Raw genomic sequence first — 22,618 nt, 5'->3', positions numbered from 1 at the left:
GGTGCGTGTACTTTCAACTTTCTTACCCCCATGTCACGTCTAACAGTGCCGCCAAAAGTAAAAACGCGAAGTTGCGCATGCAATGTAGAGTAGAGGGGAGGACGCACCGCATTTATATGTTTCGCGAAACGTTGCGATGACGTCATCACATTGAAATTTCAAAACAATCCGCGGTTCGTGTTATCTGTATGCTTTTATCTCTAGCTTTTAGAGTTTCCAACATTTATACTCCCCGAGTCAACATATCGATCAATGATTACAATATATTTATACGTCTTTTTATCAATCATTCATTTATGCAAATAGATTCTTATACGATCAAGTGTAAAATACGAAAAAACTTTAAGCCGAATTATGAATGCGTCAGCAGGCAAGATCTCGCGCAGAAAAAAAAAATATAACAATTTATAAACGCATATTAATCGAATATTGAAAATACAACACGTTCTAATTAATACTTTGTATTAATCAATAATTATTCACGCGGAGTATATAATACATCCCAGTTTGTAAAATTCAATAAATTAATTACGTAAAAGTTTTTTAATAGTTAATTAAACAATTTATAAATTGAAAATTATGAAATTACTTGAATATCAAATAAAAAAGTAACTTTCTTAGTTATAATATTTAAAACATGACAGTAACAGAATATTAATAACAATGTAATATTAAAGTGCAAAATACATACACTTTATGCAAGTTAATGCATTAGAAAAAGAAGAAAACATGCAAGTAATGGGTCAATTCTTTAATGCAATGTAGAAAATTATTTTTTGCAAGAAATTTGTTTTAGAAATTATATCAGTACTTACTTGTAATACTTTTTTTATGTGAAAAATTATTTATTATCACATAATAAAGCGACACCGCGTAGTATCCAATAATCAGGACTTTTTATAGTTTGCAACCAAAGTGGTGTTATTAACAATGCATAAGTTCTCTGAGGTTTTTTATATACCGGACACTAGAAAATATATATAATTATATGATGTAATTTTGTTTGTGATTATATAATCGAATGTTCTCAAATCTTTTCTAATCATTTCTACGCTTACTTGATATAACTTTGGGCTCTTATCTGGAGTATTATATAATGCAAAAATATGTATTACTGGCATTAATACATAAAGAACTTTATTTGCCGATTCACACAAACGGATATTTCTTCTGTCCCAGCCAGCACCCTCCAGAAATAATCCATAAACGTAAACACCTTCCTGTTTTACAAAAAATATAATATAATTAATTTTTACAGACATGATATATATATATTTTTTTATTATTACATACAAGTGGCGGTGTTTTAATTTCTTCTGCCGTATTCCGTGAAACTTCATTGTGAAGCGTTACGTTATCCAAAGCCCACTTATGAGCTCGTGTTACTTCTTGCTTCATCGCCGTTAAAAATCCTATAAATTCAGTTCGTTAATCAAATTTTTTGAGAGAGTTAAAATTAATATTAACGACTTATGTTAATATAAAAATGTATTAGATGCCTTGAGGATTGAAAAAGCCAGTCATCCAAAATTTTGCCGGTCTCCCGCTATACAACCAAGTTGAAAACTGTTGGTTTCTCTCTAAAAGCTCTGTAAACCAGAATCCCAAGGAGGCAGATTCCCATGATCGAGCTTTCCAAACCTTTGGTATTCTGGCGTCGTATATATTATCGAAAGCATCTCGCAACTCCTAAGATGTGTTCACATTAATTCGTCTTAAAACATTCTCCTTTACAATTGTAATTAAAACAAAATTACCTCATTCATTATAATTACACCTTCTACCGCCAACAGAAGATCCTTGAGTGTAATGCGCACTAATTTTATAACAATTTGTATCCTGTCGATTTCTTGTTTTAAAAATATATTCATCGGAGCAGTATGACCCATTACGCGTAATCTGTGATAAGAAATAAAAAAATTCGTCATTATTTTATAAATTGCTACAAAAAATAATCAATAGCTGGAATACAAAAATAAAAAAAATTAACGAACCTTTCCTTAACTTCAAACATGTCATACAATGCTGGAACCTTGTTTAACATTTCATTTGTTAGTCTTGTAACAACCACTTCGCGAGATTCTGCGCCAACAGCACCCGCTTCTTTCGGTTGCACAGATACTATTATATCCAGTACAGTCTGCGTGGTGTTACTTTGATACCTGATAATGCAATATAATTTTTCCATTACTTCGCATAAACATTTACATATATCTGTATGTACATATTTTTTCTCAATAATATCTTACGTGATATCTGCATTCGGATGCAAGCCATATACTTGTGGCGGATCTATTGTGCTCATGGCATCTATTGCTTTCAGATACTCACTTATTTGCTTAAATATCAACATCGAATAGCCTTTGTAGAAGGCGAAACCTTCCGCAAAAAGCGCATCCGTAAACCACACCTTTGCGAATGTGTTTAACAATCTTTTATCATAATCGTCCGTTACGCGTCCGCCATATTGCACTTCACCTATCATATAACTAAAAATGTAAGAGTACATAAAATTAACATCGCAAAAAACGAAACTAAACAAGATTTTTTAAATTTATATTTACCGTATAATCTGCCAATTTATACCGTGTTTTGCATCATAATCATTTAAATGATTATTGATAAACATGCAGGATGCCAACCAGTCCGCCGAATTGAATTCGTAAGGTATGTTCCATCCCAGAGGACCGAATTTCCGTCTTTCCTGAACAACGGTGTGCAGAAAAGACACGGTGTATATTAGCGGTATATATTGCACAGCGTCACATTGGTCCAGCATTTCCTGATTCATACCACTGTACGTCGCCAATAAACCCGCGCGTATTCCTAACGCAAAAATCATATCTTGATTATGCCGCTTTTATTCCCTTGCATAAAGAGACACATTTTTATTCAAGGAAATAAAAATAGATGCCTTGCGGGGGTTCATATGTATATTTTATAGACATTTGCAGCAAGGAAACTGGAAAGTCTTTGTGCGGCTCTGTCGTGATCCATACGCGGAAATCCGGATGAGGCGCTTCCATTTCTAAAAGAAAGTTCACCAATTCCGTCATGTACTCCAAGCCCAAGTGACAATTTTGGCAGAGAGCCCAAAAACCCTGTAAAATACAATTAAATTAAAATTAATGTTTAATACTTATCACAATGCAAAAATAAATTTTTTTTTCTATAACATACTTCAGTTTTTGCGCTATGGAGCAGACGACGAGCATGAACTTCCTGACCTTGTCCCATCGATATGCTTTTACATATGATTTCCATTTTTTTTGCCAGTTGCTCGATACTAGGCGTAGGATCCGATCCCATACTTAAGAAACAGATCATCGGTGTATTTGGTCTTGATTCGCTATGCATCACATCCAGAAGCGTAATTACCGGCTCTGCATATTTTGCTCCTAAAGAAGATGCTATGTATTTCCTAGATTGCGACAGTGCTCGGTCCATGCACCAGGCTCTACAAATATATTTGTTCACTTGAAACTTCAAATAATGCAAATAGCAATAAATTATAGATGTAAATTTTAATATTTTGAATTTTTAATCAATTTTTTGAAAGCATTTGTCTATACTTAGTGCTTTCATTCTGAGATACTTGAACTTTCGAAAATATTTTATAATTTGCGTCTTGTCTTCTTTATATGTAATAATTTTTTTTGCCACGAAAATATACTGGATTACCTTATTAAAAGCAATCGACGGAATGTATCCAAAATATTGTAACCATCTGGTATAACTTCCTCCTCTGGTGTATCTTTGTCGAACCAATGTTTCCAAAGTTTCTCCGAAGCGGGTACTTGAGAGACAATGTATTGAAATTGTCGTAATGATGACAGTGCAACTAGATTAAGCCATGTTACATCCGTGATCCATTTGCAAGGTTTCGGGTCAACGGCTTTTAAGTCCAACGCCGCACCGCCTTTAATGAGATACTGGAATTCTTCGTACATAATGCTAGCGCGTTGCAGATCGATTTTTAATGTCATCAGCAAAATAAACATATATTTATGTATCTCGTAGAGTCCGCGCGATTTGTACTTAAATATGTCATATGTTAAATATTCGATAATGTGATTTATTCTTCTCTGAGTAATTACACTCGTCTCGGACCTAATCAAGAATAAAGATACGGATTATATCTTGGCAGAATAAAATTTATATTTACGATATGAGAGACATCGAGACATTAGATGAAATATTTACCTCGCCATAGAGATATCAAATCGTTCCAAAAATTGAACGAGAGACGTTTGGTACATGCAGTTGACGTGCGGCATGTCGCATATCAAGAAATACAAGACGCTACCGCGCGTTGCAACCGGTCGAAATTGTTCACGTGCTGTATCGATTTTTAACTCCGTGTCTTTCGCGATACTCAGCTTTTCGTTGATTTCCGCCGCTGTCTGCTTCGTGATATTTAATACCGACATTAATTCAGTGTCTTCTATCAAAGGGCCCTGTAAAAAGAAATGTAAAATAAAAATGTTATTAATTTTGATATATTTCAGAGTTATTTAATTAACACTGCAAAGAGAATGGAGTGCATACCTGTACAGTTGCCAATTTATGCAAAAGATTCGCTTCTAATTCTTTAATCTTTCTGTTATTTGCAGTTACGTCGGCAATTAATTGCGTTCTTTCTGTCTCCAACTCCTTTTTCTCTGTTAAAATGACTCTTCCTAAAAGTTGATCCTCCAGACCTGTGAGAATAAGGCAATTGAAGTATAATCAACTGAACAAAATTGTAATTTAAAAAGTTATATTTATAAAACACTGTGCAAATAACATGCTATTTTTTACCTTTCATCGTAACGGTGAAATCGATTATTGATGTACGAGCAAATATTTCTGGAGTATAAAAAGGATTTGGCAATTTCGTTGTAATGTAAAGTCTAAAGTCCTTGCTAACGTCTATTTCTTTATCGCCCAATTTGACCTATTATAATAATAATTAGCTCAAATTATATAAAACTACGTAAAGTATTTTTGCCAAAATATCCTCTTGCCTTTAAAGAAGTTCCTATTTTTATAAAATTCTTTTCTAGCAAATTATCCAATACTGGATCTATCTCTTCTCCTACATCTTGTATCAATAATGGCCGACCTATTGACACAGCATCTTCTAAATGATTTCTAAAATATTTATGCGCAAACCATGTTATCTGGAAAACGTCATTACAAATTAAATCAACTTTATTACATTTAGCACACAATTACACCCTTTTACCTGTAAATCTAAATCCGTTTCTTTATTTTTAATCCATGTCTTTCCTTGCAATTGTGGATCGATCAAAAGAGGATACCGTGATGCTTTCGTTACGATTATTCCATTCTGAACCGATAATTCATCCGTCGGCAAGCCTTGCAAACTCCAATCGCCGATCTATAATGGATTAAACACTCATTCAATCAAGACACAAATATTAATTATGATTCTTCTTACTAAAAAATAATTCAAAAAGTTCTTTTACTTTTTTATTTTCTCTCGTACTTACCGTCGCTGTGTCTGTCAACGTATTAACAATATTTATAGCAATAGAAATCGGGATCTTTCTATCTTGTATGAAACCAAACCATGTTCTTTGCAAAAGAATCCGGAATTCTTGATTAAATGGTCCGCAATAAGATAAAAATCCTGTTAACACCAACACATCTCCGACAAGACGATCTGTTTCTGATTTAAACATAGCTACTTGATCTGTCCATCGTATTCTCTCGCCGGATAATCCTTCAAGCATGGCGCTTGCGGTATCCATTTTTGCTTGGCAAATTGCAGCTTGATCGATTATTGTCTAAAAATAAATATAAGATACACATATGATATTATTATCTAATATATCATTATTGTTGTTATCGCACCTGCCGTTCCTGCATCACCGCGTCGAATTCACTTTGCACTATCTTTAAATCATCGTCCTTTGCTTTCAGTAATTCTTCGGCTTCGCATAAATTTTTGTTGGCTTTTTCGTATTTGCTTTCTTGTATGACAAGATTTGCCTATAAAATTATTTTTTATTACTATACATATATATATATATATATATATATATATATATATATAATTTTATGGAATAATTAGAACATATAAGAAATTAAAAAAAAAGTGCTATAGATTTAAATATCAAACATTTTCTTTTTAGTTACAAAACATGGAGTGACACATTGGCTGTTTTATTTCACAATGTTTATTAATTGGAAATACCTTTAAAGGCAGCACATCTTTATTTATTCCGTAAAAGGTAACCATAGAGATGGTCCACTGTATGAGACCCGCCACGTTTCCGCAAGCTTGCTTTGCGGCTTCGTAAGTATACATGTGGAAATTTAAGTACGGCATCATCAAATCAACAGTTTCACAGTTAATGTTATCCTTTGGAAAATTTTGTAAGTTATACAAAAATCTAGTATCAGCCAAAACCTGTAAAAAGTGAAATAATATATTAATATAAGGAGTGCGTCATTTTTAATATATTATCCATTAGTAAAAAAATTAATTCAATTATTAAAACATGCATAAAATCACCTTCAACGATTCTGACCAAGAAGGTGTTAAAAATTGATGCTCGTAATCAGGTTTAACTGGTTCCAGCTTTCGTCCGAATAGAATCAGAACACAATCCATTATGAGCGTAATTAAGAACGGTGGTTTAGCCAATTTTCTAACAGTAGCAATATCTGCTGCTTTTATGGTCTAAAATATAAGCATTGCCATTAATAAACGTTTGTATTAGTAAATTATTAATAATAATACCAGTAATGCAGCTTCAGCTTCTAATAAAGCAGGCTCCGCGACTTTCAATTTTTGTTCTGCCACTGATTTGTCTTTTGCTATCGTTTTTAGAATTGTTTCCGCCTCATCTTTCGAAACTTGCACTTTTGCTTTCACCCTTTCGGCTTCTCCCTTTTTCTCGTTTACATCAACCAATAGCTAAATGTGTTATATTATTATGTGCAAAGAGAGAACTAGAATATATTTTTAAAAAATTTTATAGATATTTTATATAAAAATATTGCTTACCGCATCCACTTGAACATTTTTTACTGCAATTTCCTCTTGATTTTTTTCTAATTCCTTCCGTAACACATCGACTTGAGCTGCAGCATCGATTAATTTATTTAAGCCATTGCTCATGCGAGAAGCAAGCGTATTAATGTTATCCAAATGTTGTTTGTAAAGCGTTTTATAGCTGTCGAGAAAGGCCAAAAACGATTTTGGAGTCACATATATTTGACGTCGGAATCTGCAATTATTTAAATTAAATTAATTAAGTTTTACAACTTCCACAAATAGTAGAATGCTATTGAGAAAATTATACCTATCGAAATATTCTGCGCAGGTGTCGTTTACATTGTCCTGAATGTCGCCCACAACTTGTATTAATTGTTGTTTTACTTCTGGACCGCATATAACTTTATATTTGCCTAGGAAATGTTCACCGACCGCGTATAATGCGTCCCTTGGCCATCTTGAAAACCAATTCATTGTGCAACCAGATATAAGACCAGGAAATTTCAATGCTCGAGATCTAAACTTTTCACCGACCTGTATAAATAATATTGAATTTAATAATCTGAAACAAGAATAAAAAAATAATATTTTTAAATTGTTTTAATAATGATAGAGCAAAGAAACCTACTGGTGAAAAACATAAAACTATGTGCAAATTATTTCTCGCTTGCGATATAAAATAATCATAAAGATTGTCCTGCGTCGGAGGACGTCGGGGATCGTCCTTCTTCATTAGCGGTGCGACAATTGTCAGAATGTCATCTAGCTCATCTTTTGGAAAAAGATTGGCCACCTCGCCGACACTTAGCACGTTGTTAATGTATTCCAAGAATGCTTCATCTTTTATTTCATTGTCGGTAAAAATAAACGTAAGACCTTTGCTTCCTGTACCAGCGGTACGATATAATTTTCGCAAATCGTCCAGTAAACTAGCCACATTATAAATCCTGAAAAATATAATCACAGTCATATTAACTTTTCATATATTTTTAATCAAACGCGAAAAACATTAACGCAATATTTTAACAATCATGTACATAAGCATTTTTCAAAACAAGAAGATTCAGATTTTAATTGCAAGAAATAAAGCCAAAAATTATACTTTTAGAATTATATCGTACAGCAACTTTCTTCATAATATTTTACTATGCTATTAGCAAACAATTCACGTGTTTGAGTAAAATTTTAATATTTACCTGGATAACGTTATTTGAAAGAAGTTAAATCCCGCAATAAAAGATGCCAGTCGCGTTAGACTCTGCTTTCCAGATCCTCCTACACCTACGAGTAGTGCATTGCCTCTGGGAACTCCCAGTATTCTCGATATTCGTATCAAGTGCACTAGAGCGTCGTGGAAGAATACGAGATCGAGATGCATGCCGCGTATGTATTCATTAAATTGCTCCATATTTTGTTGAACTTTCGCGATAACGACATCGTAACTACGAATAACGTGGAAATATCAATGTGATTCTGCTTTTTGATCCAACGCATTAAATATAAAGTTCCGATCGATATACCTCGGTATCTCCTCGTAAATCTTAGGTGCTTCTAACGCAAAGTCTTCTGGCTCGTCACCTGTCGGTTCTGGCGGTTCGCGCAGAAAGTCGACAAAATACGTCTCGACTGGAGAATAATGTTGGAAGTCCGAACCTAACATCTTTTCCGCAGTCCGCCTTAATGTACTTTGAAACCATTCTCTATCGGCATCAGTGATAAAGCTATAAGAAATAGAAGATTTATTATTGTCGTAAAATTAAGCAAAAATATTTCTAATTTGTAATTGTAAAAACAACGAACCGATCTGCTATCACACGCGTACACTCATGCTCCCACAATTTTAGTAGCGTCGTTATGGTTTCGCATTCGTCTCTTTCTATCCTGAGTATTCCTTCCCAAATACGCGATAGATCGCGCAAGTTAAAGACGTAATGGAACTTCGCAGGAGTCGGTAACATTTTCACTTTAGTCTGTTGCCATACTATTCGAGTCAGTGGTATAAGCTTCGGCAAGAAATTGACGATTATTTCGGAAAATCTCGTGATGCAAAAGTAGCCTTGGCCGATAACGCCTACGAATAATCGCATATTAGATAAATTATAACTTTTACCATTTTTTTATTAACAAGAAAATTATTCTCCTTACTGAAAATTGTGTCCATAGATTTGTTGGACGGTAAGGTACAATTAAAAATATTGAACTGTCGTTTCAATCGTGGCGGGATGTCATTTCGTCCTCCACCGGGATGACGCATTGCAGCGAGTAGCATAATATCTTGCATGATGCAGAAATCGCCCGGTTTATCTAACGAATAGAATCCTTTGTATTCCATTAACTGGCGAACGATTTCGTTTGTAATTTGATCGCCCCATTCATTTATGGTTGGCATATTTATATCGTCGATAAAAATGGTCATTTTCCGTCCGCCGGGCGGACCGTAAGTAGTGCCCATTCGCTTTTCAACGTAACTTTCAAATACGCGCTGAAAAAGTACGAAATAGTACAAAATATATAATTACATTAGAATTAAAAATTTAATTTGTAAATTTATTATGATATTTGGGATTGTTACTTGAACCATATTGGGCGTGGATGCTGAAGAGAAGTTAAAACACTTATTCAAGTGATATTCGGGATCATGCTTAAACATATAGCTCTTCATCATTACGCTTTTTGCCGTGCCTGCTTCTCCTGTTATATAAGTAATGTTAGAATAATGTTACATATGTGTGGAATTGATGTCAAACATTAGAAAAACCGATTATTAAAATTATATTAATTTTGTAAGTATCTATTTACCTATTAAAAGTACTGCTTTTTCCTGCTGTGCTATGATATCAATTAAAAATAACGTTCTTGTATTATCGACGTTAGGAACGAGGATAGTGTTGTATTCTAAAACACGATCCGAAGGATACTCGAATTTTGGCACCATTGTACTCCAATGTATCCATTTTCCATTATCTGATACCAGATATTCAAAAATAGTTTCATCTTCCTACACAAATTAAAAATTTGTAAATCATAAGAATATAAAAAAATGCTAAAAATTTAAATAATATATCATAAACTTATTATACGAACCTTATACTTTGGCCAATTACAATTTGATTCATGATTTACGAGATATTCTTGTAATGCAAATCGCCCGTCAAGTTCTAATACTGCACCTAAGCTCCACATGAGAGAAAACAAAAAGAGCTTTTCGATGTGATTCTCAGACAATGCTTCTGTAAATAAAATATTTGATAAATTTTTAATAAATTCTTTTACCATCAAAATCTTCATAAAATGCAATCGTCCAAAAATTGTATATTGATATTATTAAAAATATTAAAAAATTAATGTGCTAAAAAATAAGACAATAACAAAAGATAAAACGAAAGAATTCGATAAGTTCCTTCCTATTTATAATGCTATTGCATAGCCATTTTTAATGTATAAATATTTCAAGAGAACTTGAGATTTACTAGTTGGATCCGAATTTCCAACATTCAAACCCTCCAATAGATCAATACACTGTCGTATATAAAGTGCTTCTAAAAGCGTCATTTTAGTATGAAGTTTTGTCTGAACAAATGTATGGGCATCTCCATATATTTTATGAAACAACGCTCGCAATACTGCAGCTTCGTTGATGGAACATTTTTTAAGCCAAGCCTTTATTAAAAATATTACGATATCAGTAAATTTCCGCATATACAATATTGTTATTATGAAAAGAAGGACATAGGCCTACATTACCTCTAAAATTGATTTCCATTTTAACACAGAAGCACTGATAAAGATCATTCCCATGCGTGATATAGTAGCTGGAGACGCGTTGTCCACATTGTCGGGTTCGAACACTAATTTAGAATTTGGTGCCATTACAATGCGATCTCCATTTGCCAACGTCAACGTTTTATTGTCGTCCAGAACCGAATTTAAATTTTCGATCCACACTGCATCGACAGGACCGTCCAACACAATCCACAAATTTTCCGTTTTCTTCATTTGCGTGGATCGTCGCCATATAATAGAAAATATACCATCCGTCCAATCGTTCGTTGCAACATCGAGTCTTCCGAACATTTGGGACGCAGTTATTGCCTATCAAAATTTTTGATTAAGAAAATTATTTTTGTATTAATATATCTGATAGAAATTACTATTGATAAATATTAACTTTTGGATTCATCCTAATTTCTTTGTGTGGTATACCCATTTCTGTCAGAGCTCTCATAAGTGCCCACATACATCGCGTTTTACCAGATCCTGTTGGTCCGAGAACCATTAAACCATGACGAACGAGTGATGTCTCGTACAACTGCAAACATTATTGTCATTATCCTAAATAATAATATAATTTAATTTTTCTCAGCATTTAATTTTTACAAAAATTGTTAAAAAATAGCCACATATTTCTTTTCAAATATTTAAAAAACTGCTAAGCACGAAATCCAGTATAAGACACTGAAATCAAGAAATGGTAAATAATAGATATACCTGTATGGTTTTCAAATTCCATTCACTGTGATTCATTATACCGAGAGCAACTGTAGCGTTAGCTATTGCTTTCTGTAATTCTTTATACGTCTGATTCGTTAACTTTATTCCAGGGAACATATCTTCGATAAGGGACATAAAGAGAGGCTCATCTTCATCCACTAACTTAGATAAATTCATATCGCTGAAAATTCAATGCAGGATGTACTTGAAACATTTTCGCTTTTTCTGTTCAAATAATATATTATCTAGAACAAGACGTATATATATATACAATATATAATTGACATTGCATATAAACTCACCGCAATACTCTCATAATCGTAGTTTCTTCGGAATCGGTGGGATGTGCGCGTTTTTGAGCGCCAAGTGTACGCAGACACGATAAAATATTTCTTAATCCAAAATCATAATGCACTTGTTTACTGAGCTGTTCCTCACACAATCTATACAATGTGAAGAATTTCCGCGCTAATACTACGTTCTCTTTAAAGCCACATGCCGCGAGTTTCACCCGCATTATAATCTAAACAAACGAAATTAAATTTATGCGACGTACTTATTACATTAAATTTTATGAGAAAATTTATAATTCTTAATTTTTATCAGGAAGCGTAGTTTTAATTTCAACGTACTTGTCTGTCAGGAACCATCATAGCTACACTTCTAAATTGTATTTTCAAATTTTCCGGTAGTTCTTGCCGACCAGCGTATCCCGGATTCATCGTAATAAATAACCCAAATTCATAATTCAGCTTATATGTTTCGCCATCGCTATATAAAACATGTCAATCCAAAAAAAAAAAAAAAAAAAAAAAATAGATTCTCTTTATAATTTAAAAATAAAATCTGTGCAATAAAATTATATATATATATATATATTATATTATATATATTAACAAAAAAATACTAAACTCTTATAAAAAATAAATAAATTTAAAAAAAGAATAGAACTTGTTTTACAAAGATATAAATTTTTATACCTAAACAAAAAGCTCGTTTTCCGTTCTTTTCGTGCATTGAGTACAATAGCTATTTGCTGCGCAGCTACAGATAATACCGGTAAATCAATTCGATTAAATTCATCAAAGCATCCCCAAGTACCGGATTGTGCTAATCCCTTAAATATTCTCCCTAAACCTCGAAAATCCATTTGATCAGAGCAATTAAAAACAACGACATATTTTCCCAGTGCTTTTCCCATATCTTTCGTCGTTTCTGTTTTACCCGTGCCAGCAGGGCCTGCGGGAGCTCCGCCAAAATTCATTCCTGAGAAAAATATTTGCAAAAATCATAATAAATGAAATAACGAGGTAAATGACAATGACACTTGACGTTAAACGCTACTTTACATTTTTCCTTTGGCATCATACCTACAGCCTGTGCCAGTGTTATATAACATCTGTCTGTGAGCGGTGTAATCGCAAGTCGGTCTGTACAACCTAAGAATTCATTTTGATAGATAAATTCCACATCGGTTATTCTGATCTGGACTGCCTCCGAATCTTCATTGTAATAGAATCGACACTGTTTCAACCATTCGAAATCATGTATATTTCGAATTCTGAGACGACATAAATCGTCAAATATATCTCTGAAAAATTTGTATTAATTTATTTTCCGCAACTTTTACATAAAAAATGATAATTATGGCATTCAAAATAAATAATCACGATTAACACACCTTTGATGCACATGTATCGTTATTAAAGCTTCGTATTTTAATCTCGCATATTTTGTAAGATCCTTAACGGTTACTTCTATAAGATTATTCAACAAATCTAGGAACCACTGATTAGTCCTCTTCATTATGGTTCTGTCGCGTTTGGCTGTCGTGACCGCTATTTCACTATCGCGCGTCCATAAAACTTGTAACCCCAATAAACCCACCTACAAAAAAATAAACATCCAATTTTGGTTGATGGATGCATTTTTGTATACATTTTTGCATGCATATAATTTTACTTGTAAAACAGAATTTTCTATCAATGACAAAATGTCGAATTCAGGTGTACGAAGTGATTGCAATCCTAACGAAATTACGTCGCCAATTGATTGCTGATGAACCGTTAACAAAGTGTTTAACCAGTTCTCTACACCTGCTATACATACGACTTCTTTTTCTAACAATACTTCTTCACCTTCCCGTGAATACATTGCTATAATTTTTTCATATTCCTTTTCGGCAAATTTCAACTGTGTACAAAAAAATATATCAAGAATCATATACAAAAATATGCAAGTTAAAGCTTATTACAGCAAAAATAATTATTATTTTTGCATTATAGAGCAGAATTTCGTAATTTTATTTGTTTACCTTTGCCAAATTATCAAAAAATCCATCAAGATAATTCTGTATCGTGTGACAATCGGCTGCTTGTCCAAGTATCTCCAACAAAGTAGGATCAGATATAAAGCAGAATCTTGGAAAAACCACTCGTTTAGTTTCCAGATAGCTGTATAAATAAAATTAATATTAGACCTTTGAAAACAATTTTATTTCTCTAATAATATAAGTATATACCCGCTAAGAGATTTCTGGCATGATTCTAATTGTTCCAATAAATGAGGCAAAAATTGGCTCATGGTTTCATCTCCGATACACGTTTCCACTGCATTCAGTTTTTCATGGGCGCGAAGCATAAGCTTAACCCAGGATTTATCGATGGTCTAAAACGTAAATAGTTAGATTTTTTGTAAATAGCGCCACCGCAATTTTTTTCGTAGTTTATTTACATTAAAGCGCTTTGCTTCGGTAGGCAATTGCTTTGATATGTCGCCGCCAATAAACACCGCTTCTAGATAAGCCCACAGATTCTGCACAGTTAACCACTTCGCCAATATCTCGGACGTGTTACTGAGCTTAACCTGCCATAACTGAATCTCTTTCTTAAACGGTACGTTGTAACTGCAGAACATTAAATAAATGTACTATTCCCTAAAGTCAATAAGTTTATATTTAGACATATATTTAATGTACCGATTTGCCAGCAAGGAACTTATAATCATTAAACTGTCTTCAAGTAGCGCTATTATCTCAGCCGTCTCGACACCTTTCAGTAATAATTCGCCTCTCTGCTTGAAAGGAGAAAACTGCAAATTTACAATTGTCCAATCTGCAATCACCTGCTTCAACTTCGTTTCGATATCTTGTTCCTTCACTGCACTAATACATATATCCTGTAATATACAATTTTTATAAATAATTTTTGTATTTTATGATTAATATCCAGAAAATCTTATGTATGTTAGTTTATACATACTTCTACATCATCTTTGTATTTTAACAAAGGCGCTTGCATAACATTTGCTAAGGTAAAAGTCTCAGATTCGACGTTAAAGAAATATCGACAAAGCTTAGACAATTTCTCCCAATGTCTATCTTTCATAGCTTTGTTAGCCATCATCTCTAATAATGGACACATCTCGTTAAAATCATCGATTTTCTTCTTTAAATCGACGAATGCTGGCCATTCTCGCATAGCTTTAGGCAACTTTCGGCATCTAAAAATAAATTGTTATTATTATAAAAAAATTTTATAACTTTATATGTATCAGCAAATCTTATTAAATCAGTTTGTTTTACTTGTTTTGGAAATCAGCCAATTCAGCTATGATTGATTCGATATCAATCTCGGACCACAGAATATCATAGTAGCCGTCAATAGTACGCATAACTTGCAAATATAGTGTATATAACTTCTGCAATAAATTAATCTCTCTTTTTCTGTGTTGTAAAGCTGGGTACTCCGTCACTTCTATGCCAAACAAACTTTCACCACTGCTATAGGTTTCGTATCTTTCCCATAATTCTTCAAAACGAGCTTGGAACAGGATGAGCCTTGAAATACAAAAACAATGCACGCAAAATTAAATAATTGTTAATATATTGTTTTACTCGGGTCACAGAAAATTATTTTTATAAAAGTCGAACGTTCTCAATTCTTGTAACTTAACGAAAATATTATATATTAATTAAACATTACCGTTCACTAGCATCTTTTGCAGGTATTCCTTCAACCATTGGGCCATAGAGTTCAAAATCAATGTCAAAGTGATCCACATTCTGTTTGAGAACTACAACACCATCAATAAGCTCTTTTTTCAACGGATCTTGCATCTTACATATTATTTCTTGAACTTGTTTTGCCTACAAAATTTAAAGCAGTATAATTTTTACAAAAACGTAAAATATATCGAAAAATAACCCTTAACCCTTTGTATATATGCGCCCACAGACCAAAATAAACTTCTTTTCCTGAGTGCATATATACGCCAACAGTACTCAAAGAATTAAGACGTCTTTTTAGGACGTTTTTAAAACATCTTTTTTAGGGCGTCTTTAAGGCACCTTTTTTAGGACGTCTTTAATCCTTTCAACAGTACTCAAAAGGTTAAGCAAAATTAAATAAAGATAGTAAATTAATACCATTTGGAGCATGTTACTAAAATTATATCTTAATCCGTCTACTATATCTTGATCTTCTTTCAATATATCGACGTTAAATTTTCCCATCAATGTGTAAGTCTCTTCGATCTGAATTAATTCCATATCTAATAATATAAAATCATCTCGTATTTCTCCCAAACATTTCATTGCAACCCGCACATCCTCTAAATCTTTAATATGTCTAGAAAGAACTTTATTTTTTTCATAAATATAATCCATGATCTTTTGTAATTTTTGCTTGTATTTATTGGACAAAATAACACCCAATGATGTTTTCCACGCATTTGCTTCAACGAGAAATGCTAATTTTAATTTGTCTGTAAAATAAATATAATGAATCAAGCATACACAAAAAATATGTTTATTAAATTAAAAATAATATTATTTTCGCATACCTGTGTTAATTTGAAGAGGGCCAAGTACATGCCGATCAGGTAAATTTTTTATTTCCGTCATTAAGTCTTCGTATTCCATAAATTTCTCTTTAATTTCTTGTATGAGAGGCTCCATGTCAATAAACGTTTGTATGATATTATTTCTATTCTCCGTCCATATGTAGGAATATCGTAAATATGACTAGCATTAAAATAAATAATTATACACTACTCCACAAAAAATAAAGAACACTTTTCAGACGCTCAAAACCAAGCAATTTTCGAACCACTGAAGTTCGACGAAAAGTCATCGTAGACAAAAAAAGTTGATAAACATTTTGTAGATAAAAAATTTTCAAAAAACGATCTAAAGAATATAAACTTCAAGCTTTAAGATATTATTCTAATTTTTTATCCGCGATGATTTTTCGCCGAATTTTAATCGTTTGAAAATTGCTCGATTTTGAATGTCTGAAGTGTTCCCTATTGTTTGTGGAATAGTGTATTAACGTTAATTATCCCATACAACCATATAATAATAATATATAACCAGGTATGTGTTACAATTAATTTTCATACATTGCCAACTTTGAAGACGTCATCTTTCAACACTAATATTAAACCTTGCAAACTCATTGAGCTGCGAATTATATCTTTGTGATCGGACACAATTTGAAAATAGTTTTTGAGCAATTTTTCATCTAAAAATTAATTATTAATTTAAAAAATATTACGATAACATAAATAGTAAAATGTTTTGTTTTTCCAACATATACATATATAACAGAGAAAATTTATTTCAAGCGTTTAATAGTGCTATTGTCTACATTACCAAGTGGTTCAACTTGCGTAGAATATCGTTGTCCCCATATAATGACATTCTTGTTCGTTTCTATAATACTAGTGATGACTTTGCTAAAATGATTCTGTAATTCTTCTATTGTGGGTATAATCACAATGTTTGGTATTTGTAAAACAAAGTGTGTCTCCATAATTGGTATTTCTTGCTCTATTTCAATATCTTGAAACAATACGCTAAAATAGAATGCATTTATTTATGCACATTATGTTTCTATCATATATGTGTAAAAATACAAAATATAAACTTTATATAAATTTATTTAGAAAAATGGAAATATCAAAATACCTCATAATGGTTGCTTTCTTCTTTAACAAGTCCAAAGAATTTTTAGTACATTTTACCAAAGCATCTATTAATTTATTATTATAGTGTGCAAATAGTTCCATACAATCATTGTGCACTTGATTTATTTTAACTTTATGTGTTCGCTCAATATGACCAAAGCCTACATATAATTAATCACTTATTAATTGTAACTCAAAATAATGATATATATTATTATTTTCTAAACACTACGTTACCTGGTTCAAATGGTCCCTTTATTAATCTAGTTTCAGATCCCAGTTGTCTATGTACCTTTTCAGGATCCAACCAATTATACTTAACATCTTGAACAGCAGGATCAGTTATAAGATTTATAAATTTATTGATAATCATGGTGACAACTTTTTCCGCCGCAAAAGATTTTACTTCCAAGTCAATTGCAATTTTATCTCTAAAAGCTATAACGTCAGCTAAAAATTGTTCTGGACTTTTTGGATACTCATCCAGTTTTAATAACATCGATTCCGCAATGAACTCAAGTACTTCATCTACTCTCACTTCTTTCATATCAGTTATTTCCTTGACGAATATCTGAACATTTTGTATCGCTTTTTCTATTTCAGTACATGCTTTAGAAATCTTTAATGAAGACCACGAAATTACTGATAGACAGGGTTGAAAAACGATTTCGAGATCAACGAGTGCGATCTTTATTAAATTTAAAAATAAGATCGGGAAAGATTGTCTGCACACACAAACATAATAAATGCATAAATATATAATCTGTACGATAGTTTAAATCAGAATTTATTAAATAAATTTATATACCTAAGGGCATCATTTTTCTTTAGCAGTTTTTTCACTGTTTCGTAAGAAGAAAATATTTTCTCCTTGCAAAAAACTAAAACTTGTATAAAATCCGGAACTTCCAAACCAAATTTAGACATATGTTCCGATTCTTGTACCACTTCGTGTATGTAGGAATCAAAATTTAAACAATACTTGTTTGTTTTTGGATGGCGCACAATTATAGGCGACGATAATGCCAAACGAACCTAGTAATTAAAATATTTTTCAATCATTTTAATATAATAATAAATGTGTAAGCTATTTCCAAAATTTGCTATCTTTAGAAGTTTATCTTTTTAAGAAGCAAAAATTTATTGCGTATTTCAAATTTTATCAAATGTTTTTCAGTCAAAATATTTTCAAGTCTATTTATCTCAAATAACAGAAAAAAACATATCTAATAACAATTAGCTGGAAGCTTAAACATTAACTTACAATGTCAGCCGAATCGTACCACGCTTTGTGATATATTAACTCGTAATGGATGAACACGCTGATGAGCGCATTGTACATCTTAATGCACTTCTGCATAGACTCGTGAGCAATCACTTTTTGATGTGATTTAAACATACTCATAGGAACTTCAATGCGTTTCGATAATTGACGAATCCATAGGATTCTAGCAGCAATGGGTGGAATGTTCCTTGACAGGCATGGATGAGATCTATCTTCATTATATCTATCGCGAACATTTTCAATCTCTCGTTCGTACATCGTTACGAGTTCTAAGCACTTTCTATCAATTCTCAGTTGTTTAAGATTCAATTTTTGAAATCTAAAAGAGCACAAATTAGAATATATTTCATGGCATAATTAAAGGCTCAAAAATAGTTCACAAAAACCTACCTAGTAATTATTTCTAACACCTGTGTTATATTCGGTACAAGGGCAATGAAATTGTGAAAGAATGTTCGAAGTTCAATGTCGGTTTCTGCCACACTTTTTTTATATTCATCGTAATCAGTGTCGAAATAAAATTTTCTGTGATCCAAGGGATCGTACTTTTGCGACGAAATCTTTTTGAAATAACTAGTATATTTTTGCGCGTACGTATCAATTCCTTCTATAGTGGAACTGTGCAGAATAGAGTACATCCATGCTGTTTCAAGGATGTCCATGATCTGTATTATATATCGCAAATAAAAAATAACTCAGCACAGATTTTATGACTTATTTTAATTTTCTTATTTACTTACTTTTATTATTCTTGTTTTAAAAGTGCCAAACTTTCCAAAAACATACATTTCGGATACTTCAAAGGGCTTCTCCCCGGGAGATTCTTCGACTTCCTTGCACATATTGTCGTAACATTCGTGATACGTTTCACATAGCTTAATACAATCCTGCAAAATAATTACTGATTTTATAGTTTAAATTATGCAGGATTAATTTACAAGACAAAAAGCATTAATTTTATATAATTTGCTTCATTTACCTTTATTTTAGATATCATAGTACCTTTCAATTCATCCCAAATGCTCAGTTTTCCATTCTCCGTCAAGTATGCTTTACACGCTAATATCATTTGATTTGTTATCTAAAAAAAAATAATAAATTGACATAATATAGTAAAAACAAAAAAAAAAAGACTAACGTAATTTATCGCAATAAAAATTCTTACACAACTTTGTAAATTTTATAATCAATTAATAATTGCAATTTTATAATCTTTAAAAAATAATTTTGCAATTAAAACCATCTGAATGTTTTAAATTAATATTTTTAAATTTTGATTGGTAATTAATTCCGAAAACATACCTTTACATATACTGCAGTTACCATCTTTCTTGTATTAAAAAATCGCGACGTAACGTAAATCATCCTTACAGCATACATGAGTGCTGGTAAATAATCTCCTATTTTTGTTGGATCTAATCTATACAATGGCTGTGTAAATTTTTCTAAGGAGTACAGATACTTCACATTATCTTGCGATAAAATATGTATCGTTGTGGCATGATCTTCTAATTTCTTCCATTTCTGTATGTAAAAACTTTAATTTGTATATTACTATTATTTTAAAACTGAATTCTTCTTTCTACTCTGCACTCAGCTTTTTATTGCCATTATATTTTACAAACAAAATCAAACAAATTGACAGATATAAAAAAATACAAAGCAGCGGTAATATGCACCGATTGTGAGAACAAAGAGAAATTAAAATTTATAAAAAAATATTTAAATTAAAACAAGACTTGTGCTTTGACTTTATGAATCCCATTTCATAAAATAGCTTTCTATCGATTCAAATTTAATAATATTTTATTTATTTTTTGCCAATATGTATCTGTTTGCGCGTATAATATAATATATTTAGTTAATTAAGTATTTTATATTCTTTACCTTAATAAGTTTCGATTTCGCCTCTGTTAGCAATTTTATAAACGATTGAGTGTAAGGAGATTTTAAATGATTTATTATTGATGAAAATCGAGCAAGTAATCTCCGCCAATATGCAAGTTCCACGGACGGTCCTACAGTTTCAGTTTCTCTGCGCAATTGCTGGCTCTCAACGATAGCCTGCAAGAACGTTCGATAAAATCACAAAATCAACCTGTGTCAAGAAATATAATTAATAAAAATTATACCCGTTCCATCAATTTCATCCATATTTGGACATCAGCTTCTGCTGCTTCAATAACGTCCGGTTTACGAAGGCTTTTTCTAATTGTTTCGGGATGAGCTAAATATTTCTGATAAAGATCCCAGTTAATGTGGAAGCATATAATACTTTCCAAATCTATCTTTGTCACTATAAAAAGATAAAACAAACTGATATTTCAGCAATTAAAAATACACGTAATAATTGAATAAATATAAATTGTAAGTTATTTACTACTAAGAAATTCGCAGAAATCTTTAAAATCGCCTATAAAATCATCTCTTATCTTTCCTCCGATTTCACTTTTCGACAATTCTCCCCATTGCGTGTTAACAATTAACGTTCGTGCGTGCAATCGTGAAATTAAATCAGATATAGCTGCCAATGCACTTTTTGATATAGGATCTACTTCGGCATAAGCATAATATGTTTCCTACATAGAACGTGAAATATATGAAGCAGCATAAAAAAGTTTAGAGATAAATTCCAAAAAAAAGATGCACAAATTTCTGCGTTTTATTAATGTAAATATTAATGAAAATAATTCTGTTTTAATTATTTCTATCATTCAAAAAATGCAATGTAAATTTAAAGTAACGTGTCACGTAAACGTCAACTTTTAATTAAGATACTTGCGTCGAGTAAATGCTTGACTCCAAACTCGAGATTTGACTTTAGTCGATAAACTATAACGCATTTTCCTGAAAACTCTTCGGTGGTACCATCCGTTATGCAACAACGTACAACTTGCTGTTCTTTGCTAAGTCGCGGCGTCCATCGACCAGATTCTGAGATTGTGTAGAATTCACGTATAAAATTATGGTATAATGAAAAGACATGATCATCGTTATTCATATAACAAAGAAAAAAACATCAATAAGAATATCAATCATTACCAAATGTTGGAGAACTCATAGGTTGAAAATATATAAGAATTGCTTGTCTTCCACCCTCGGCAAAAAAATTGCTAAATACATTTACATATTCATCTTTATCAAGAATCCCTTCTTCCAGCATCTCGGCGTCTGTGTTCAAAATGTATGCTACCATCTCCAAGACGTGTCGATGTGTAACTTTCAATAATCCTTGCCTAGCATTGCGAATCTCTTTGAATTTTGCCTAAAAATATAAATATCTATATTTGCGAAACGTAACCTAACCTATAATAACTTGATTACGGTAATCCCCTGCAGACCGTATAATGCATATGTAATAACATTCTTGAAAAGATGCATATGTATCGAGACTATCAATGAAAATATAATAACTCGTGAAAGTACTTACGAGACGCTCTTTTGTGCTTTCCATAGGTAAATCTTCTCGTGTACCAATTCTTCTCTTTACTAATTCAGCAATTCGCTGATTAATAGCAGGTTTTGTATAATCCCGCGACGCGGGATACGTATTTGCCATTATGACGAAAAATTGTAAAGAGAAAACTATTTAAGGGATACAATTTTTTACAATTACAGATATATTAAGCATGTGTTTCATCCTGATAATTCATAGATCAGTCAGAAATTATGCATAAAACGACATGTACAAATAAATGAACGTCGTAAAGTATTTGAAAAATTTAAAAATAAAGAGACTCTTTTTGAACATTTTTTTTTACATTTACTTCACTTTTTACTCGTTGATTTACTTTTGTAATTTTTGTAAAATATTCTAATACTGTCATAAAATATAAAAATATAACAATAAAACGGTAATTTTGAAG

The 22,618-nt window shown here is 32.0% G+C and overlaps 1 protein-coding gene across 1 annotated transcript in view; it reads right to left on the bottom strand.

The window, feature by feature from the left end:
* The window catches only part of kl-3 (dynein heavy chain 8, axonemal kl-3), a 43,196-nt gene extending 20,660 nt beyond the window's left edge, over positions 1 to 22,536 (bottom strand). Inside the window, exons 1-66 of the mRNA XM_067353395.1 lie at positions 22,183 to 22,536; positions 21,795 to 22,017; positions 21,535 to 21,686; positions 21,133 to 21,331; positions 20,885 to 21,048; positions 20,640 to 20,816; positions 20,055 to 20,276; positions 19,732 to 19,833; positions 19,493 to 19,639; positions 19,143 to 19,417; positions 18,732 to 19,071; positions 18,276 to 18,502; positions 17,705 to 18,192; positions 17,469 to 17,628; positions 17,154 to 17,356; positions 16,901 to 17,022; positions 16,343 to 16,523; positions 15,927 to 16,264; positions 15,484 to 15,647; positions 15,084 to 15,338; positions 14,761 to 15,001; positions 14,478 to 14,677; positions 14,234 to 14,405; positions 14,022 to 14,167; positions 13,815 to 13,953; positions 13,463 to 13,693; positions 13,182 to 13,387; positions 12,871 to 13,091; positions 12,481 to 12,766; positions 12,133 to 12,271; positions 11,803 to 12,023; positions 11,498 to 11,681; positions 11,178 to 11,318; positions 10,754 to 11,101; positions 10,480 to 10,669; positions 10,094 to 10,239; positions 9,809 to 10,007; positions 9,582 to 9,700; positions 9,155 to 9,491; positions 8,810 to 9,080; positions 8,530 to 8,730; positions 8,206 to 8,451; positions 7,638 to 7,956; positions 7,317 to 7,543; positions 7,019 to 7,241; positions 6,752 to 6,928; positions 6,524 to 6,691; positions 6,203 to 6,418; positions 5,860 to 5,997; positions 5,496 to 5,792; positions 5,228 to 5,383; positions 5,007 to 5,162; positions 4,801 to 4,936; positions 4,549 to 4,700; positions 4,204 to 4,457; positions 3,682 to 4,110; positions 3,181 to 3,457; positions 2,915 to 3,101; positions 2,565 to 2,826; positions 2,250 to 2,489; positions 1,995 to 2,162; positions 1,758 to 1,899; positions 1,500 to 1,689; positions 1,294 to 1,412; positions 1,059 to 1,220; positions 816 to 967 (exon numbers count right to left, since the gene is read on the bottom strand). Of these exons, the coding sequence (XP_067209496.1) occupies positions 842 to 967; positions 1,059 to 1,220; positions 1,294 to 1,412; positions 1,500 to 1,689; positions 1,758 to 1,899; positions 1,995 to 2,162; positions 2,250 to 2,489; positions 2,565 to 2,826; positions 2,915 to 3,101; positions 3,181 to 3,457; positions 3,682 to 4,110; positions 4,204 to 4,457; positions 4,549 to 4,700; positions 4,801 to 4,936; positions 5,007 to 5,162; positions 5,228 to 5,383; positions 5,496 to 5,792; positions 5,860 to 5,997; positions 6,203 to 6,418; positions 6,524 to 6,691; positions 6,752 to 6,928; positions 7,019 to 7,241; positions 7,317 to 7,543; positions 7,638 to 7,956; positions 8,206 to 8,451; positions 8,530 to 8,730; positions 8,810 to 9,080; positions 9,155 to 9,491; positions 9,582 to 9,700; positions 9,809 to 10,007; positions 10,094 to 10,239; positions 10,480 to 10,669; positions 10,754 to 11,101; positions 11,178 to 11,318; positions 11,498 to 11,681; positions 11,803 to 12,023; positions 12,133 to 12,271; positions 12,481 to 12,766; positions 12,871 to 13,091; positions 13,182 to 13,387; positions 13,463 to 13,693; positions 13,815 to 13,953; positions 14,022 to 14,167; positions 14,234 to 14,405; positions 14,478 to 14,677; positions 14,761 to 15,001; positions 15,084 to 15,338; positions 15,484 to 15,647; positions 15,927 to 16,264; positions 16,343 to 16,523; positions 16,901 to 17,022; positions 17,154 to 17,356; positions 17,469 to 17,628; positions 17,705 to 18,192; positions 18,276 to 18,502; positions 18,732 to 19,071; positions 19,143 to 19,417; positions 19,493 to 19,639; positions 19,732 to 19,833; positions 20,055 to 20,276; positions 20,640 to 20,816; positions 20,885 to 21,048; positions 21,133 to 21,331; positions 21,535 to 21,686; positions 21,795 to 22,017; positions 22,183 to 22,311 (13,773 nt within the window). The 5' untranslated portion in view covers positions 22,312 to 22,536 and the 3' untranslated portion in view covers positions 816 to 841. The remainder of the gene's footprint in view (positions 1 to 815; positions 968 to 1,058; positions 1,221 to 1,293; positions 1,413 to 1,499; positions 1,690 to 1,757; positions 1,900 to 1,994; positions 2,163 to 2,249; positions 2,490 to 2,564; positions 2,827 to 2,914; positions 3,102 to 3,180; positions 3,458 to 3,681; positions 4,111 to 4,203; positions 4,458 to 4,548; positions 4,701 to 4,800; positions 4,937 to 5,006; positions 5,163 to 5,227; positions 5,384 to 5,495; positions 5,793 to 5,859; positions 5,998 to 6,202; positions 6,419 to 6,523; positions 6,692 to 6,751; positions 6,929 to 7,018; positions 7,242 to 7,316; positions 7,544 to 7,637; positions 7,957 to 8,205; positions 8,452 to 8,529; positions 8,731 to 8,809; positions 9,081 to 9,154; positions 9,492 to 9,581; positions 9,701 to 9,808; positions 10,008 to 10,093; positions 10,240 to 10,479; positions 10,670 to 10,753; positions 11,102 to 11,177; positions 11,319 to 11,497; positions 11,682 to 11,802; positions 12,024 to 12,132; positions 12,272 to 12,480; positions 12,767 to 12,870; positions 13,092 to 13,181; positions 13,388 to 13,462; positions 13,694 to 13,814; positions 13,954 to 14,021; positions 14,168 to 14,233; positions 14,406 to 14,477; positions 14,678 to 14,760; positions 15,002 to 15,083; positions 15,339 to 15,483; positions 15,648 to 15,926; positions 16,265 to 16,342; positions 16,524 to 16,900; positions 17,023 to 17,153; positions 17,357 to 17,468; positions 17,629 to 17,704; positions 18,193 to 18,275; positions 18,503 to 18,731; positions 19,072 to 19,142; positions 19,418 to 19,492; positions 19,640 to 19,731; positions 19,834 to 20,054; positions 20,277 to 20,639; positions 20,817 to 20,884; positions 21,049 to 21,132; positions 21,332 to 21,534; positions 21,687 to 21,794; positions 22,018 to 22,182) is intronic.
* Between the last annotated feature and the right edge of the window lie 82 nt (positions 22,537 to 22,618).

The sequence above is a fragment of the Linepithema humile genome, chromosome 4, assembly GCF_040581485.1.
Source record: "Linepithema humile isolate Giens D197 chromosome 4, Lhum_UNIL_v1.0, whole genome shotgun sequence".
In the NCBI taxonomy this organism is placed as follows: Eukaryota; Metazoa; Arthropoda; class Insecta; order Hymenoptera; family Formicidae; genus Linepithema; species Linepithema humile.
Note: the sequence above shows the minus strand (reverse complement) of the source record. Positions and strands in the feature narration are given on the sequence as shown.